Source organism: Dermacentor albipictus, chromosome 1 (assembly GCF_038994185.2).
Source record: "Dermacentor albipictus isolate Rhodes 1998 colony chromosome 1, USDA_Dalb.pri_finalv2, whole genome shotgun sequence".
NCBI lineage: Eukaryota > Metazoa > Arthropoda > Arachnida > Ixodida > Ixodidae > Dermacentor > Dermacentor albipictus.
Window position 1 is genome coordinate 420563708 of NC_091821.1, and position 19163 is coordinate 420582870.

Below are 19163 nucleotides of genomic sequence, written 5' to 3' on the forward strand. Positions count from 1 at the left end.
CTTTTTTTTGTGTGTGGAAAAAACAGTTTTCCGAAAAACTTTCTGAAAGTTGTGTTATCTCTTTAGGACATATTAGGCTACAAAATGTATATCTTCAAATTTTTTTACCCCTGATATTTTCAATGTTGTGCGCCTTTTTCAAGCGGAACGATATCCTCACTGTATAAATTTTTACACTATAAACATTTTTTCATTAATTTGTGTAATAAATATATATGCAACGTTTATGTTATGAATAGGGAATTCCCTTAGCTACATTTTGATACCAAACAATATAAATAAGGCATTCGTGCATAGCCGCCAAAAAATATTCCCTTCTACCTAGTAAACACTGCCCTTTTTCCCCTGGTAGCCTAAGAGGAGGAGGCAGGCTTGTGTTCAAAAGAAAGCGTCTGAGAGAAAGGCGACTTTGCGAGGTGCTTGGGAGTTCCACACACCGTGTACGACAGCAAAATTTGGCTGAGATGTTCACAGCAGCGTACGCTTCCCACGGACTACGTTATTTCACCAAGCCTGAGGCATGGTTCAGGGCCCCTTCAAAAATGTGGCGACTGAAAGATATCGCTGAATGAATGAATAAATGAATGAATGAATGAATGAATGAATGAATGAATGAATGAATGAATGAATGAATGAATGAATGAATACAATTAGGCTGATCCAAAGCACCGTGGAAATTGGCTTCCGTCACACTATCAATACCGATATGCTGTGGTCTCGCCGCACAGATACACCGTGTATCCCAGCTAACGTTAGCCAAGCTTCTCAAAGAAATGAACGATTAAAAAAAAACGATGTAAGATACAATTATAAAACCAGGTAAATTATGTTAGGTCGTCAGAGGTGTGACGACTTTTATTTTTTCATTTATTTTTACCCTCGGGGCCTTTCGGCATTACTGAGGGGGGCGGGCACGTCAGCCACACAACGTCATTCAGACAATATAAATGCATACATATTATATGAACACAATGACAAAGAAATGAATACAACAGTAATGTAGATAGTAATAATACGAAATAGTAATATACGACTGAACACCAGACGTCTTGATATCAAATCTTGCACCGTGTCTTTTCATTCTTTTGTTTTTGTTTTTTTTTTACTTGAACAGCTTGGCTAACGTTAGCTGGGACACCTTACAGAATTGCAAATGCATATGTATGTACTGAGAAGCATGAAGCGTAACTTCACGTTTAATGTGTCTGCGCCCCTTGAACAGACATATAATGAATTGCACCTTACATTGACTTTGGTAAATGGTCATTTAGGGTCACTTAATTATATACGTATACCATATGGGATGTACAAACCAGTGTCACTAGGCAAGTGCTTCCTCCCCAAACTTCTCCACATCAATGTTACAATGCTTCATGCTTTCTCTACATCTACTTGGCAAGACACTGACGCAAAACCTGGAGATAAAGGCAAAGAAGGCCAGGCTCACATGCCATATGTGCACACCTGAACGACTGTAATGCGATAGCATTACCGGGATCAGCTGCAGCCTTCGATTGCACCACCTCCAGGATCGGCCCACGTTACGAAAGACTTAACACCACAATAGTTCGAATAGTGAGATTTTAAAATCTAATGGAATACGAATGCTCTACAAGAACGATCCCCGAATATAGAATATTTGCTCGTTTCTGAAGCAACATCAAATATAAAGTTTGCATGCAGTCCATCCGGTGAGAAAAAGAGATCAATCAGGCTTGGAATACCTTGATACAGACATACATGTAATACCATTTGCAATTAGGCATTCAAATAATTGAGGAGCTTGTAAATAGTAAAAAAACTGATTTCAGTTACCTGGGGCACCACAGCAGTGATAGTAATGCAATAAGAAAACAGCGCATCAACAGATGCACGTATGCAGACTTGTGTATAAAACAGCCATTCTTATTGAATGGCTGCAAATTATTGAGCAATAATTATCTGCCGTGGGCCCAGTCAAGAACCAGTGCACCTGTGTGCAACAACCGCAGCTATATATATCCTGCAGCATAACCATAGGGAACTGCTCTCACATCCGTCGTGGTCTCCCTCAAGACTCCTATTATAGCGTTTCTATCCTCTTATATATTGGATAGAAACAAATATTCGACAACTTCGAATAGTGAATTCTCGAATCGAATATGAATCAAATCAAATTTCGAATATCTTAAACACCTCTAATAAAAATCCTTTCGAGGCCGCACATAGTGCACTGGTGTGACGATTGGCATACCAATTAAGTCGCTATCCTATTGAGTATACATACACTTGATCAGCCAGTTATCTATTACACTATGTCCTCTGGTATCGATGCACTTTATACCCACAGAGAAATGCAAGTGACAACCCAAACCCCGGCGAGATATTCTAAGAAAGCTTCACTTTAATAAGAAATGAAAATAATTGCATTCGCAGAGCGATTCACTAAAGCTCAGCACCATGGCGGCCAGCTGAGTTACAGTTCTAGTGAACACTATACCTGTAGGTCGTGGGTTTGACTCCCGTAGAGGCTGCAACTCGATTGTGGAGGTATTCAAATGCGCTCATGCACTCACCATGCGTCTTACAGAACTATAAGTGGTCACATAAATAATTGTGGACGCCCTCCTCACTCCAGTGTTCGCCGTGTGCAACATGTGGATGTAAAACTCCGCCAGTTCTTCAAATCTACAAATCTGTGCGATTCGCACAAAAGCAGCGCACGCATCATCTAATGGCGTTTTTCACTGGTCGATTCGGAGCAGGATTTTTTGCTCCGCGGCATCGAATCCGAATTTCACTGGTCGATCTGGAGCGGGTTCGCGCGTTCCACTGGTCGTTTCGGACCAACTCGCTCCGCGCCGGATCGCTCTCACTTGCTCCGCCGCCGAGACGCGGATTCGGGCGGAAATAGAACGCGTCACATGGCGTCACTTCCGTCTTCAAGCGAAATCGGTACCCGGTCGGTACGCACGACATTGTGTTGGGCATAGTTTGCGGAACCGGTTTGTGTCACGTGCACGCAGACTTCCTGTGTGATCTCCCGCGGAGCGTTCGTGCGCTCCACTGGCAGACTCGGATTGGTGAAAGCCGAGCGCTCGCTCGAGGATTCAGGCGGCTGCTCCAGATCGACCAGTGAAAAACGCCATAAAACATTTTGAGTCATTTTCTTGTTTTATGTGGGGTTTAAGTTACGCATACAGTTAGAGTCACTGTAGAGGCTCCCTTTAGGCACTCCAAAGGGAGCATACAGTAACGCTACATGTGGTGATCATGATGTGTTATTATTATTTATTTGCATGCCCTTTCAAACGGTGCGGTGAAAAATAGTCACCTAGCATGCTTGAGTTAATCAGGTATGCTATACAGGGTGTCCCACGAAAATTGAGCCAAACATTAAAAATATGCAAGTGCCATGTAGCGGGACAGAACCAAGGTAATGTTGTTTAGATACTAAGATTATTTTTTTCAGTCTGCCTAATGTGAAAATTAGTCTTAATTAATTAATCAACTTCTCAAATATTATGATTACATGAAAAGCGTCAATGAGGAAAATGGAGAGCGACATGAAAAACTCCTGATACAGCTCCTGCAGTCTGCACAGTGGCCTAGACTCCCAATTTACACGCACCATGATTATTGGCGCTCCCCGTTCCATCCTTTCCTGCAGTAGCCGTGGGTGAATTGTGCTTGTGGCCTTCCTTGGCCGCGATTTAGCGTGAGCGGGGACCAGCCTGCATGCTCATATGGTCCGACGTGTATGAAGTTGATAGCCACTTGGGTAGAAAGGCCTGCAAAAATGAATGCTGAAAGCGATTCCCATTAAACCACTTTGTCCATATTGAGACAAAGTGGGGTACCAAGTGTGAGCCACACATTAGCGGCCACCGAAAAAATGTGCAGGTTGAAAAGGAGTCAATGCTAAAATGTCGGGCAGTTCATTTCACTATGTTGGCTGCGGCAGCAAACGCCTGCGCCAGCTGATTGCTTCACAATGCAAGCTTATCTTCAACGGTGGCTGTTGGCGCAAATAAGTGGGACACGCCACCCAACATGTTTGCACTGCTGGTTGTCGATCGTTACCAGACCATGATGTGTGATGATGAAGGTGAGTCATTTAGGAGCTTGCGTTAATGATTCCAGCGTATCTCGACCCGCAAATTTTATTTCTGCTATTGTACGAGAAGGTGCACTGCTTGTCTTCTGCCATAGAAGTTGCCCGTTCTGTCCACTCACTTCTGGCTTGTTTGTGTAGGCATCAGTAGAGGCTCTTTGTTCTCCTGGCAATTAGAATGCACCAGTTACGCAGCAGGCAAGGCACTGAGGCATGCCGCAAAGCCAGCAGGGTGAGCACGGCATTCACCAGCGTATGCTGCCGGTCAAAAGCAGCCATATTAGATTTTGCTGTAAAAAAAAAAAGTTCATTTCTGCTTTCTGTTTGAGCAGCACCATGTGCCGTACCCCTACGTAAGTCCCATACACTTTCGCTGTTTGTTTTCGTACTACCGTGGAAAGTACAGTTTCCCTTCTCCAAAGCTGGTTCTTTATTCTATGACACAACTTCACTCTTTCCAAATACGCTGGCGCAGCCGCGTGGATTCTTTCCGAAGCTGTAGAGAGGTGATGGGAGTGATGGGTTCTTGGCTCGCAGCGTTACAGTCTACAGTACTCTTCGGTATCGCGACAAACTATCCACGTATGAAAAATAACTTTATTCGTTGTGCCAAAGTACAAAAATCATGGAATATCGGCGAGAATAAGTCCGCACCAGGCTAAGAAATGAACGAAGTTGTGTGCCATAAAGCTCCAAATTGGGAAGGATGTGAGTGAGGAAATGGCTTTGCACACGAGTATTTCAAGAAAATTTCTTTTGGGGGCCACCTTGATTAGTGTTTTGAATGTTGTGCCACATTCAGTGTTTCCACTTTTATTTTTTTTTAGGAGTAGCGATACAATATTTTGAAAGCTCACGTCCTCGTGATTGCAGCTGAAGAGTAATGTTGCTCCATCAAAAATACACAGTTTAGCTGGGATATATTTGTCACAAGATGCGATTCTAGAGTGGCTTTTTTGCAAAATCACCGTATAACCAGCTGTCGTGGCGTAGTGGCTTTGGCGTTGCACTACTCTAGAGCGCAGATTCAAATCCCGGTCAGCGTAGCCACATTTCGATGGGGGTGAAATGCAATAACGCCCATGCACCCATGTTCATCAGGTGCGCATTAAAGAACACCAGGTGGCCAAAATTATTCTACAGTGCCCTGCTACGGCTTGCCTCATAATATGGTTTTGGCATGTAAAAAACAAAATTTAATTTTTAATATCACCGTACGTCATGCAAAAGCACAAATGGAATGGAAGATTGTTACAACACCTTTATTTGCAAGCAGGGACTGAACACATACTACAGTGCTTGCGGTCTCCTTAATTCCAATATGTGTAACGTGGCTGACAATTATGCAGCATCACATTCTATGAGACCGCTTTGCATTTTTTCAGAAAGGCCAGACTAGTAAGCCACATCTGCTACTTGTGACAAGCACATTTCCTCGAGCCCTCCATCAATTCTATCCCCGCCATCTTGAGCTTTCGCTGTGTCATCTGGAAAGTGCGAATAGTTTGCAGCAGGCGTTGCTGCAGTGCTTTTAGTGGTGACAAAATACAGTGGCTGCTCCCCACGCCAACAAATGCTTGCAGTTATGTGTAAGGGCCGGCGAATGCCTCAGGTTGGCTTTATATTTTGTTGGCAGTGTTAGGCTAAGGTCTTTTTTTTTTGTTATCTATTAGATGCCTGAACTGTGGATTGCAACTGCACTTGTTGCATGCAGAACGCCGAGATCACGGGCAGATATTGCGCAGTGCTGTGGCCAAGCTAAAGTAAGCAAGCAACACTATACCAGTTCATTCCCTTTTTTGCTCCTAGCGCAGAAGTAGTATAAGCACTAGCTGGTAAGTAAAAACAAGCTTTTTGTCATATGTGTGTGCTGTTTTTATGTCTTTCATCACCTTTCTTGTTAATTAATATTTGGGGTTTTACGTGCCAAAACCACTTTCTGATTATGAGGCATGCCGTAGTGGAGGACTCCGGAAATTTTGACCACCTGGGGTTCCTTAACGTGCACCTAAATCTAAGCACACGGGTGTTTTCGCATTTCGCCTCCATCGAAATGCGGCCGCCGTGGCCGGGATTCGATCCCGCGACCTCGTGCTCAGCAGCCCAACACCATAGCCACTGAGCAACCACGGCGGGTACCTTTCTTGTTAGGAATTGTGCATGTAGCAAGATGATCATCTAATCACAGGCCTCCTTCACAGTCTTGCCAGTACTGACAACTGTAGGAGCTTTTTCATCCCGTTTCTCCAAGATAAAGAAACCTCTTTTTTTTTTTGCAGCCCTTCTCTATGCTGTCATCTTCAATAAGAGGTAGATAGCTGTTTAAACCAGCGGCTGGTGTTGTCTAGTTGTGTTATGCCAGAAGGAGGCATTGGTCATGCAGTATGCATGCATGAACAGTTAACCAGGGGGCTGGCAGATTGCAGAACGAGGCTGAAATGATAAACTGCTCGAAGCAAAGGGACACTGACTATGGCAAAATAGTTCTGCGGAAGCCCTCAAGATAAAGGCTCATGAAAGAAAATAATTGTCATCCACCTAACTGTAGTACAAAGTTACAAAGGAAGCCCACATGAGCTTCTCAGAAAGAAAGCGTCGCAATTGAAGAAAAATTCATCTAAATCTGGTGATTGAACCTGAGACCAGCACCTCTTCGCGGTGGTTGCTCTAACATCTGAGCTATTCAGGAGGCTAACTCATAGCAGAGCAAGACCGAATTAATTGACAACTCAAAGCAAGGCAACACTGAATATGGCAAATCAGTTCTGCAGAAGCATCACAAGGTGGAGAAATATCAATGAAAGGGAGAAATTGTAATATGCCTGACTGTGGCACAAAGCTAGAAAATAGTTACAAATTTGGTCTCACTTTGCAATCTGCCAGCTAAGTATACATGTTTGCTAGTGTAATACACCACGATTCACTTTTGAGAGTCCTTGGGGAAGCGATATGGCACAGCACCAATGCCGTCAACACTCTGGCACCTTGCTACACACCACCGCTTCCCATGGCACACAGCCATGGTCAAGAAGAGCGCCAAGTTGAAGGAAGAGTGAGCATGCTACCTGCTTTACAAAAAGAAAAAGAAATATGATGCTGGAGTAGACTAATTTGAAGCTAGGTGAGAGAAGCAGGAATGGCAAAACCCAGAGACAAATCAGGAACAAGAATGAACCAAACCAGTAACCACTTACACTTAACCTTTGCATGACCCAGGCGAGGCCCAGAGAATAAGTAGCTCAGCAAGCAGACGCATGTATCAACGTGTGCTTGGACTCAAATTACAAATCTATAAATACAAATTGTTTCTTCATTGAACAAATTCACATTAAATACAGTTAGATGATTAATAACTTATATATTAAGATTTATTCATTCCTAACATTACAACATAATTAGTTTTTCACAATACTGTACGGCCTTGCAACCCACAGTTGTGCTCCAATTGCACAACCTTCATAATGTTGCTGGAAGCTAACTTTAAGCTAAATTTAAGCCCCACTTTTGCAACCCATGCGAGTTGGTCATAGTGGAGTACGCTGCGAAGCCTCTGTGGCTCTGCCCTTTGTTGTGGCTGCCAGCTGTCTAGCCTTCATGCATTTCCATTGGTTATATGCATGGGCATCATCAAAGACACACTGAAGGCAAAATCACTAGTACAGTGATTTTTACGAAGCATTTTTAAGTAAATCATGGTTCCAATTATTGGAAGTGTTCCTGCATTGTGCAGAGCAAGCATCTAACCAAACGTGAATGGAGCTGCAGGTTCACATCATGTACTGGCTTGCAAGAATTCATACTTCCACGATAAGCAGCTGGTGGAAATGAGAATTTCGCTCTACATAATTATCTCATGCCTTTATGTTTCGAGTACCAAGATTTCTTTCTAAATTTAAATATCTTGCCCCACGACAGGATCCAAAATGCTGTTCAAGTTATCCGTTTGTTCAAACTATGGGAGTTATAATTATAGCTATTTCACTGTACCTGGTAAACACTAGAAGGCAGAGCACAACAATCTCTTGTGCGCTCTGATTTACTATTTATGACTGAAGGAGTTAATACAAAAACTGAGATCACTTTGGTTTCTCCAGATCTGGAGTGTTTTGCTTCAAATAAACTGCTCCAAATTCTAAATATTCTGCTCCAAAACAAAGTTTTTTCTGTTCCAAAATTGCTCCTGCTGTCCCACCCTTGCTAGACTAAACTGAAAGGTTTGAAGCAAACTGTCTTTCAGTGTTTCTGACTATACTTCCACATTGTGTAATGCATTGATCGTACCATTTCTTAGTGTTCCCACATAGTTATGGCTGCACATGAAGCATCCAATCAGTCACTTAATGAGCGGTTCTGTTTATAGGCATACCGAAAAAAATTCTAGCAAGATTCATCAGTGGTTCTGTACACAGGCATACTGAAGAGCAAATTCTATCCAGACAGCAGCACCAACTGCATCCCTGCCAACTCTCCCTAATCTTTTTAAAAATTATTCAAATAGGGCTCATTCTATGATTTTGCATTTTTACAAATTCTAAAGTTTACTGGTTGACAAGTATGCAATGGTACTGCCATCAAACATATCTCACTTCACTGTCTCTTGACATATTACATCAACTGCATTTATCCTTGAAATTGCATGTGGCTCCTTGCTGCCTCTGTGTGCAAGGTAGCTGCTATGCCTTGCAGGGACTGTGGTAAGGTTGCGGCTGTATAACTATTCATTTTGCTTATTAATGCCTTGATTCCACCAGGACTCCACAGTTCCATGTTGATTTGTATGGTACATCTTCCAGCAATGTCACTGACTGATGCCGTGGTTTGTCATCGGATAAAACGCCTGTGATAATAGGATGGCCATCCCATCTTTTGAGGTAGCGTGTTTGTTCAAAGACACGGTATAAGCCTGTCACTGTTTTGATTCTATTACTAAACAATTGTTACAGACTTTTATATGTGCCTCATTCTCCTTTGTTCTCATCCTTTTCAGCCAGTGTTAGCAGACCTGACAACTCCTTAGAGTGCTGCTAGTCCACCCATGTGTATAAGAAATGCTGTGTAAGAGCCATTTTATTTAGTGGGGTCAACCACTTACAGGTACTTCATACCTCATTATGTACCTTGTTCTGGCACAAGCCTGTGTTATTTCATACCGTTCACTGAGGCCACAACAGTGGTTACCGTTGGCATGGGATTGCTGTTGAACTGAAGCACCGCTGCCGGCAGACAGCCCAAGCACTTTGGGGGAAGACGGCATCGTGGCTGTGCATGGTTCGTTCAAACAGTTTGTCGAAGACAGGAATGAATACTTGCAGTCCTTCATTGAGCACTTCGAATGCTACCTCCAAGTCACGCATGTGAACACAGAGTTGAACGTCTTTGTTTTGGTAACAGCCAGAAGAAAAAAGGCATATAATACACTGAATAATATGCTCATTCACAAAAAATGGGAACAGAATGGTTACGAAGAGCTTGTCAATGTTCTCAAGGAATACTGCACCCCGAGAAAGATGGTGATTGCAAAAGGGTTCTGGTTTAACCACAGAGTATAGCAAGAGAATGAGTCAGTAGTAGTACTTGCGATTGAATTAAAATGGTTAAGCACCTGATGTGATTTTCTAGATGAAGCAATCTGCTTTGTGGCTGGGAGACCAGGTTACCCAAGCGGAACTCTTGAAAATGAGCAAACTGAGAGAGAGAGAAACAACTTTATTTGACCAAGGGGTTCAGGCACGTAGGTCCCAGGGTCCCCGCACGACCCCACTGCACTACACATTTGTGAGTTCATGGAGTTCCATAACGTGGGCGGCCCAGTCAGCGGCAATCTTCTGCCTGGCCGGGTCCGTTGAGCGCAGAAGGGTGTCCCATTCCTCCCAGGTAGTCAAAAGCTCCGGGCCCCGTGGGGGAGGGTCTGCCGGGCATTCAAGGAGAATGTGGGTAAGCATAGCATGGGGGTGAGTGCATTGAGCACACGAGGGGATGTATGCTCCCGGGTGGATGCGGGAGAGGAAATAGGGGGAGGGAAGGGTGCGGGTCTGGAGGTCGCGCCATAGTATTTGGTGATAATTGCCAAGAGATTGGTGGGGTGGGAGGTATAGCTGGCGTTCGGTGCAATATGCCTGGGTCAGCTCGCTGAACGAGTGCATGCGCTCCCGAGAAGAGCTCGACTCATTGGCAGCTTTGTTGCCGGGATTCCGAGAGTGCACAGGCAGGCACCCAAGGGTCAATTTTGAGTCACTGTTCTTTATTCTATTGTAAACATACCGCTTACTCGAGCTAGATATAGTCTTGTATGCTGACGACACAAATTTGTTTTTCTCATGTGACAGTCTACGAGTGCTAGTAATTACAGCTATTAATCGGTTAGATCAACTTTTAGTTTGGTTATCAGTGAACCACCTGCAGTTAAACGTCAACAAAACAAAATATGTGGTTTTTAAGCCTAGAAATAGGCCTGATGACTGTGCTTTTTGTGTAAAGTTCAATAGCTGTGTAATCAAGCGGACTTCAGCTTTTAAACTTTTAGGCGTGCTTTTTGATGAGAACCTGAGTTTTACACCTCATGTAACGAAGATTCATTCTAGCATTTGTAGGTCAATAGGCATATTGTTTAAGATTAGATACCTTGTTCCTACTTGGTTGAAACGTCGTCTGTATTATGCTTTAATTCAGTCCCATCTTAGTTATTGCCTTTTGGTATGGGGACTACATTCCAATCAAACTTGGATCGATTGATATGTCTCCAAAAACAAGCAGTTCGCTGTGTTGAAAACCTTGGACCCCGCAATCACACGGCATATTTTTTCCTAAAACATGCACTTTTAAAAATTAATCAACTGTACGAACTTAAGCTCGCTATATACATACGAGGCGAACTCAAGAAAAATTCACTCATTTTTTATCAAAACCACCTCTCAAGTTACACCAAATACAATTTCAGGCATGACCATATTAGAGTGCCATTTTGCAGGACCAACTATGGTAGAAAACAACTAGCATACTTAGTCCCATCCTTCATAAATGCACATCCTAACACGATCCCTATCGCGCAAAACTTCAGATCATTAAACTGCTTTAAAAGTGCCATGAAAAAATATTTGCTTTCCCTTTCTGATTGACATTGTGCTAATTAGTTTCTTGTGTGTTTTATGTACAATTATTTTAAGTGCGTTTCATACTGTGCTTGTATATATATAAATCTTTTTTCGTGTTCATATTACTCTGTTGATCCTAAACTGTTTCTACTTAGAAAGATGTACAGTGATTGTTGTATTTAATTCAAGTATGTTTGTAACGTATGCTATGTGTGTCTAATCCATGCTATTGATATATGTGTATACTATCTGTATGTTATGATATGCTACCTCACTGTTGAGCAATGTATGGGTTAGAGGGCCTTAGTCAGGCAGATAATGTACTGTCTTTAGCCTTGCCATCCAAGACCTTCACTGTGTCTAAATCAATGCTAAAAAAAAAAAGAAAGATCATTTCCACATGGCGGGGCGGTTTTGCGGAGGGCAAACTGAGAATGTAGAAGGCAGTCTTGTGGACTCGTCCTCGTGCAAAATTTTAAGAGAGCGGTTTTTGACTCGGTAAGGACGTACCGGGCATCAGTGTGTGTGAGGGCAAGCGCGATCGCCACTTCTTCCGAGAATTCCGGGGTGGATGCACCAGGAAGGTGGAGAGTTGCGATGGGTTGGAGTGTATCGTCAACGACTACAGCTGCTGCACCTCTGCCCGTGCAGGCCGTGTCCACCCATACGGCGCCAGCTTCGAAACCATAGTATTTGTGTAGAGCTTTTGCACTGGCTTTGCGGCGGGCCGAGGAAGGGGTTTTACTATGAGCTGAATGTGTATGGGGCGGGGAACTGGTAGGAGTGTGGGGTCGGCTGCTGGTATGCGAATTCGGAAAGCGTCTAGTACGTAACGTCCTGTGATAGATTGAGCTAAGCAAGTGTATTGTGCTTGTCTGTGGGCCTCAATGAGTTCATGTGTGGTATTGTGGAGCCCAAGCTGGAGAAGTTTGGTGGTTCGCGTGTTAGGGGGGAGGTGTAGGGCCACCTTGTAGGCTTTAAAAAGCATAGCATCTAGGATGGCAATTTCTTCTTGTCGAAGATATGGGATTGTGTAGAGGAAACAGCTGAGTATGAAGGCATGAATGAGACGACACAAATCATGCTCCTTCATGCCATAGTGTTTGCCGGTAACTCTGCAGATGAGGTGTGACAGCGCTTCCGTCACCCGCTTGAGTTTCCAGAGAGTGAAAGTGCTCTGGCCGTTGCTCTGGATGTGAAGGCCCAGGATCCGGAGTGTGTTGACCTCCGGGATAGGGTGTCCGGCCATAGTAATGGTGATGGGCGCCGTGGTAAGAGTATGTGGTGAGGGACGCATGAGAAGTATCTGGGACTTTTCCGGGGAACAGGAGAGACCAATGCTTTGTGCGTGTTGTTGTGTGATGTTTGTGGGGGTTTCTAAAGTTTCCTCTATGTCACCATGAATGCCGTGGGTAGTCCACAGAGTGATGTCATCTTCATTAGAGGGTGTGGTGAAGGTGGAGGACATTGTGAAGAGCATGGGCTAAGGGAATGAGTGTGGAATTGAAGAGAAAAGGGGAAAGGACAGAACCTTGTGGAGTGCCCACTCCGCTGAGGGTGTATGGAGGGCACGCATGGGAGCCCATATGAACCTCAGCTGTGCGTCGCGAGAGGAACACTTGTATGTAGGTGTACATGCGGGCGCCTACATTGAGGGGGGAGAGAGCCGCCATGATCGCTTAGCGTTCTACACGATGAAAGGCCTTGGACAAGTCCAGGGCCAAGATGGCTTTAGTATGAGCAGGGATGAGAGGGTCAAAGGTGTCCTGTGTCAATTGAAGCATGGCATCTTGGGCGGGGAGACCTGGGCGGAAGCCCACCATGCTGTGCGGACAGAGGTTGTGGTCGTGCATATGCTGATTGAGTCTGTTTAAAGCAACATGCTTGAGCAGTTTCCCGAGACATGATGCGAGTGATATGGGGTGGAGGTTTGATATGGTGTGGTGTTTGTTCTGTTTCGCGATGAAGATAATATTGGCATGGTGCCAGGACTGTGGCAGGGTGCCGTCTCTCCAGCATTGATTAAAATATACTTTAATCTGTGTGATAGATTGATCATCCAGGTTACAGAGCATAGAGTTTGTTATTCTGTCCTTTCCCAGTGCAGAGCTTGTGTGGATGTTTTGGAGGGCCATGCGGACCTCTTGCTCCGAAATATCGATGTCAAGGGCCTCATTCGGGGCTCCTGTGTAGGGTGATAGAGGAGGGGAGGCGCCCGGGTGCCATGTGTTCTGTCCAGAGTTGGTCCAGAAGGGTGTTGGGGGAGAGCGTGGAGTTGTGAATGAGGCGTGTAATGTGATGTTGTGATGCCGTGCGCGAGTGTGTGGGGTCAACAAGATGCCGTAGGAGTTGCCATGCGTTCTTGGTACAGAGGGTGCCAGATATACCGTTGCACACCTGATCCCAGTTGGAATGGCACAGCTCCTCGGCGTGTGCAGCGATTTGTGTCTGTAGCGTGGCCAGTCTTCGTTTTAGCTTTCTATTATGTTTTGGCTTTTCCATCTCTCTAGGATGCTGTGGTGTGCCACCCAGAGGTGGGCTAGGCGTGTGTTCAGTGTTGGGGTGCCGGGTGACGTGGCAATGTGTTGTGTGTGTGCGGTTATGTCGTTTAGGAAAGATGCAACCCAATGATCAATGTCTTGTATCGGGGTGTCTGAGTGTTCTGGTTGTGCGGACCGGATTGCGTCCCATTTAATAAGATTGTGGGTGAGGAGTCGAGGGCTGTGTTGTGTATGAGGTATTTGGATGGCGATAATGTAATGGTCACTTCAGAGTGTGTGTTGCGTCCGTGACTACGAGATACCTTTGAGGCAACGGCTGAGTGTAAAGTCCAGACTAGTATCCATGGTTACACTGTTGCCGATTCGGGTTGGTGTGTGAAAGTTGTTATGTGTAGTAAGGCGCAGGTCTTGGATGGTAGTCCAAAGCCTGCGACCCCGTGCTGTGGTGTACCGATAACCCCAGTTTGTATGCTGAGAGTTAAAGTCGCCTCCTATGAGTAGGAGATTTTGGCGTGCAATGCGATGAATTTTCTGGAGTAAAGCATAGAGAGTGGTCATGGTTGGGCGTGGGGTGTGGTATATGTTGGCAATAAAGATCGGAGGTGTATTACGTTTCATGGGGATGATTTCGATGAGGACAAACGGGGTGGTGGAGGTGATCGTGTGTTCTTGGTAGGTAATAGTGCAATGTATCAGTGTGAATACCCAAGGGTTGTTGGTGGTGTCTGAGTGTACTGCGTGGTAACTGGGAAGTTTAATATTGCAATGTATCAGTGTGAATACCCAAGGGTTGTTGGTGGTGTCTGAGTGTACTGCGTGGTAACTGGGAAGTTTGGCTTGGTGTTTTGTGTCCTGTAACAAAAGGAGCTTAGGTATGGCAGGGAGGGTAGGTATTAAGAGCTGCAGCGGCGCACACTTGCCTCGAAAGCCGCGGCAGTTCTATTGGATTAGTGATAGGTAGGTAGAATTATCCCGGCCCGCCATATTGGAGCGTGGGTGGGGCGAGGATAGGTTCTCACGGTGGTGGAAGTGGGATAGGAGGAGTAGGTAGGTGTAGGACAGAGGTATGGGACCCCTCATGCGAAGAGCTGGTATTTGTCTCTAGCCTCTGAAGGCGCGTCTCAAATTGTGCAAAAGTACGTTCAAAAGTTAGGCTTAAGCATGTGAAAAGTGTGTCCATCTGTTGCTCAAGGTGACAAGATTGCTGTTCAGCGAGTGTTGTGAATTTGGTTTCGAGGCACGCCTCCAGAGCTACCAATTTAGCGTCAAATTTTTATTCCAAGTCTTTGGCCTGATAATTGTCATGCAAGTCCAATGTGCGTTTCTTTTTATAGGAGGGTGAGGCGGGTATGGCAGGTGCGATGGGTGACTCCACAGTGGGTGGAAGGAGTGATGTTGGGGTGAGCAGGGGGGAACGGGGTTGTGTGCTAAAAGTGTTGTGAGTCGACTTACCTCCACACACAAAGCCCGAAGCTCCTGGTCAGGGGGGTCCGGGGTGAGCGGGATGTTGCTTGCCAGTTTTGTGTTCACGTTGGGCGTCTTCAGCTTGTCGGTCCATGTCGGTCGGTCTGAGCTCTTGAAGCACCCTGTTTGCTGGCCAGCAGATGGTTCCGGGCGTTCGGATCCTGCACTGCGTGGTGAGCGGTGGTCTACTCGTCGCCGGGATCGTGCTTCGCATTCGGAGGTGGGCTTGGTTGCCCTATGGAGGTGGCGGTGCTTGCATTCCCGGGTCCCAGACAAGTACAGGCCTTGGCAAATGATGCAGACTGGAGTGCATGATGGAGTTGGCTCCTTTGGGTGTAACTCGCCACATCTGGGGCACTTGTGTGTCCTAGGTTGGATACAGACATCCATGCGGTGGCCTATGGTCCAGCAGTTACTGCAGGTCTCGACCCTTGGTGTATAGGGCTTGCACAGATGCAGTCCTCCGCCACAAAATATTTTTCGTGGGACGATGGCTTGACCGAAGGTGATGAGTATCGAGCGTGTGAGTCCCATCCGTCGAGCATCTAGTATAGTAGCGTTGGGGTTGCGGGCGATCAAGTCTGCTAGAAGTTCTTGCGGCGATTCTTTCCAGTAGGCATTCGTGATAACTCCCCTAACTGAGCCATCACGTGGTGCAATATATGCCGCCATGGCATACTTAGGTTGGTAGTAGATGATGTGCTGGAGTTGTACGAGCTTGAGAGTGTCATTTTGATTCGCCGCAGACACTATGCAAGTGTTATTGACGGGGTGAATCTGAAGTGTCAGCGTAGATGGGTCGCTCAGTGCAGCAGCCTGCATGAGAGCGGTGAGGAGGTAGTGTGGCTGGAGCATCGTCAGGTCAAGTCCTCCCTGGGAGCGGAAGATGACTTTATATTCGTCTGGGGCAAGAGCCAGCGGTTGCTTGACCTTTTGCACAGCTGTATGGAGCCTGCGTAGCTGTGTCGAGGAGCGGTGTAGTGCGGGAGTTGTGGCGGTCTCCTGTGTTTCTCCCAACTGACTCTGTGTCTCCTGACCAGCAGGCTCGGCGTTTGAACCTTGGGTCGCTTGTCTGTTTTCCTGGTGGTTCGCCTGTGTTCTCAGGACTTGGGTCTAGTCCCGAGGGTCATATTGGCTTGGGACCATGTCCGTACCTTGCACATGAACCTCCACGCTGGTCACAGTAGAGGGAAGTTGCGTCGCGAGGTTTAGCATGGCAGTGACGCAAAGGGGCCGGGTTTTCGGGCCTGGTGTCCTCCCTCGGGCTCGCCCAAGCCTCAAGAGGGGTCAGTAGAGAGCGCTCACCTGTATGAAGGTGTTGGTGTAGTTCTGCGCACTCAAGATATCAGCGACAAGCAAATTTTGCTGTCACGGTGCGGAGCCGAAGCGAAGAGGACCCAGTGGCCAGTCCCAGGAGAAAGGTGGTCAGTGGGAAACGGCGATGTTCTTCTCAGAGATGAGTGACACAGCGTAGAGCATCAAGCTTGCAATGCCTGCACAGAGATAAAGAGAATGCACCTGAACTCTCACTTGCAGAAAGTGGGGAAAAGAGCGAAATTGCAGAGCAGCTAAGAAAATTTATTCTCTAACATATTTGCACAATTTGTTTTACTCATGCTGATCATATGAAGATGTGGCCATTACATGCACAGTAAATTGCAGTGTTCGTTTGAATGACTTCCACTAATTTAAGACATGTTTAGATGGCAAAGTTAAAGATATATTGAAGTAGCGCGATGGGACGAGGACAAAGAAAACACACACACAACAGGGATTTCTTCGTCCTCGTCCCATCATGTTACTTCAACACACTTTCAAGATGAACAAACTCGCTCAAATCAAGTTGTTGCGGCAAAGTTGATGTTCAGCGGTAATGTCATGTTAGTCATGATTCTTTAAAAGGATGATGTGGCCACATTACTCGAACATGTTACAAGCTTCTACTTGTAGTGTACAACATGTACACTTGACATGTTTCAATTCTTTTTTGCCAAAAACAAGCACTGATTGGAACCATTTCCGAACCTCCGTCACCTCCATCAGTACCTGTAATGCATTCTATGTTGCTTTTACTAATTATGCTATGGAGCAACATTGCTTGTTTGTATGCTTTTCTTGTTTTTATATAACTGCATTGTTCTATTTGTTGTTTGTTATAATTTTAGAACTCTACTTTGGGATGCTTGACCCCTGAGAGAAGATATCTTGCATGTTTTCTTGGGACCATTATGTAAGTAATGGTTACCTGAAATGTTGCAGGGAAGAAATAAATTATGGGGTTTATGGTAAGCAAACTTCACAATATCAGCGCAACAGCAGTGGTCAGTCTGCAGCCAAAAATGCCAGCTCTCTGCAGGTTCTCTCTAGCAAAAATTTAGTGCGACAGTGTCTGTTGCGCAAGACATCACTTGAACATTTCTCTCAAGAGCGTTCTGTAAACATGATATTGTTCACTATATTTCTGCAGCCTTTGACTTCCTCCTAGTCACGCTGCTCTACATGGACATGTTTGGAACTGGTGTTCTGGTGGCCTTCTGTGTAACCAGTAGAGTCGACAAGAAAGCCATGCAGCTCTTCAGAGCTGTGTGCAAGAAAATAGGCCATGTTCAAACAAAGGCGTTCATGTGTGATGATGCACCTGCATTCTACAATACTGGACAGCCATCACGAGGAATTCTGAGCAGAAACTGCTATTTGCTTAGCATGTCAGCAAAAACTGTAGAGGAAATATCCGTAAACACATTTAAGACCAGCAACCAGCGCTGGATTAAGGGGGAGGCTAAGGGGGCTGCAGCCCAGGGCCTCACCTCGGACAGTAGGGGAAGGGGGCCCATCTATTCTAACCTGCTTAGTATATGGAACCATGGGCAACGGAACTTCGAGCGACATGTATGAAGCGAGAAAACCAGAACGAGCAGACAGGGCCCCCCACTTAATGTAACAGCATGCGTTTACCCTGATCATTTGGGAAGAGCTCGTCGAGCTGCAAAAACAGGAATCCCCCGCCACCCCGGCAGGGTCCTCTTTCTTACGAACCGAGGTGCATTTGCTTGGAAAAGTTTTCGTGGTTTCCTGTCAGTCTGTCTGTCCAGTGCTGTCTGGAGAGGAGGGGCAAGGGGGAAACACCTAAAACATGTAATGCTAGATGAGGACCTAAACTTCCTTCCCCTTGTCACCACCACGCCACCCTCCACTTCTCAAATAGTCCCGCCGCTGTCCTTCTCATAGAAAGGATGTGCTTCTGTACCCAACAATGCCTCCCATTCGACTTTTCTTTACTGTGATGGTAATTTGGGTGGGGGAGGATGAGTCCGATAGCAGATGATGATGAGTCTCATGGCAGAGTCTAGGCAGGAAAGGAAAGAAGACGTCACACATGCTTTTGTCCGCGTGCCGTGGGGCATGGAATGTTCATTGTTCAGGCTAGGGTTGTGGAAGTGTGAAGGGGGAAGTTGGAGAGCTGGACAGAAAGGCCTGTCTCCAGGGCCCATTCCTGCCTAGTGGCTGTGCACCCTCACGTGCACTCGACGGAAAAAGTAGGTCAGACTGGCCGCCGAACTTTCCAGAAAGAAGTAGAAAAAGATGACTCAGAGGCAACGGAGGGTACGTAACTTCGCCCGCGCTAGGAGTCACCCTCTCCCCTTCATTCTCGCGCTCGGCGTTGACTGGGCGAAAGAAAAATCAAGAACCTCCCAGAACAGACGATTGCTCCTAGCCAATAGGAAGACGAGACCGGAACAGGAGGAGGGAGTTCGCACGGAGAAGGAGGGAATTTGTACAAGGAACTCTATGTGTATGTGAACACCTGCTTTGGCGCTAGTAACAGACAGACGCGGCGCACGTCTATAGGAAGTTGATCGCGGGCTGCGATTCAGCCTCGAGCCGCCGGTTAAGCTTGCATAAGCCCACCCACTGAGGAGCTCCCAAGGGACGCACCACTCTCGGCCAGCCACGGACCATCCAGGCAGCGTGCGCCAGTCATCGGGACGGCGAACGTTGGACACCTGTGGTCGC

The 19163-nt window shown here is 46.0% G+C and overlaps 1 protein-coding gene across 8 annotated transcripts in view; it reads right to left on the reverse strand.

Moving 5' to 3' along the window:
- Positions 1–9779: 9779 nt before the first annotated feature.
- LOC135900384 (uncharacterized) overlaps positions 9780–19163 on the reverse strand; it is a 42476-nt gene continuing 33092 nt past the window's right edge. For 7 of the 8 annotated variants that reach the window (XM_065429866.2, XM_065429865.2, XM_065429862.2 and 4 more), the window contains one exon: positions 9780–16642. In XM_065429866.2, coding sequence (XP_065285938.1) covers positions 14937–16004 — 1068 coding nt within the window. In that variant the 5' untranslated portion in view covers positions 16005–16642 and the 3' untranslated portion in view covers positions 9780–14936. The remainder of the gene's footprint in view (positions 16643–19163) is intronic. The other variant, XR_010563856.1, reaches the window with a different exon arrangement.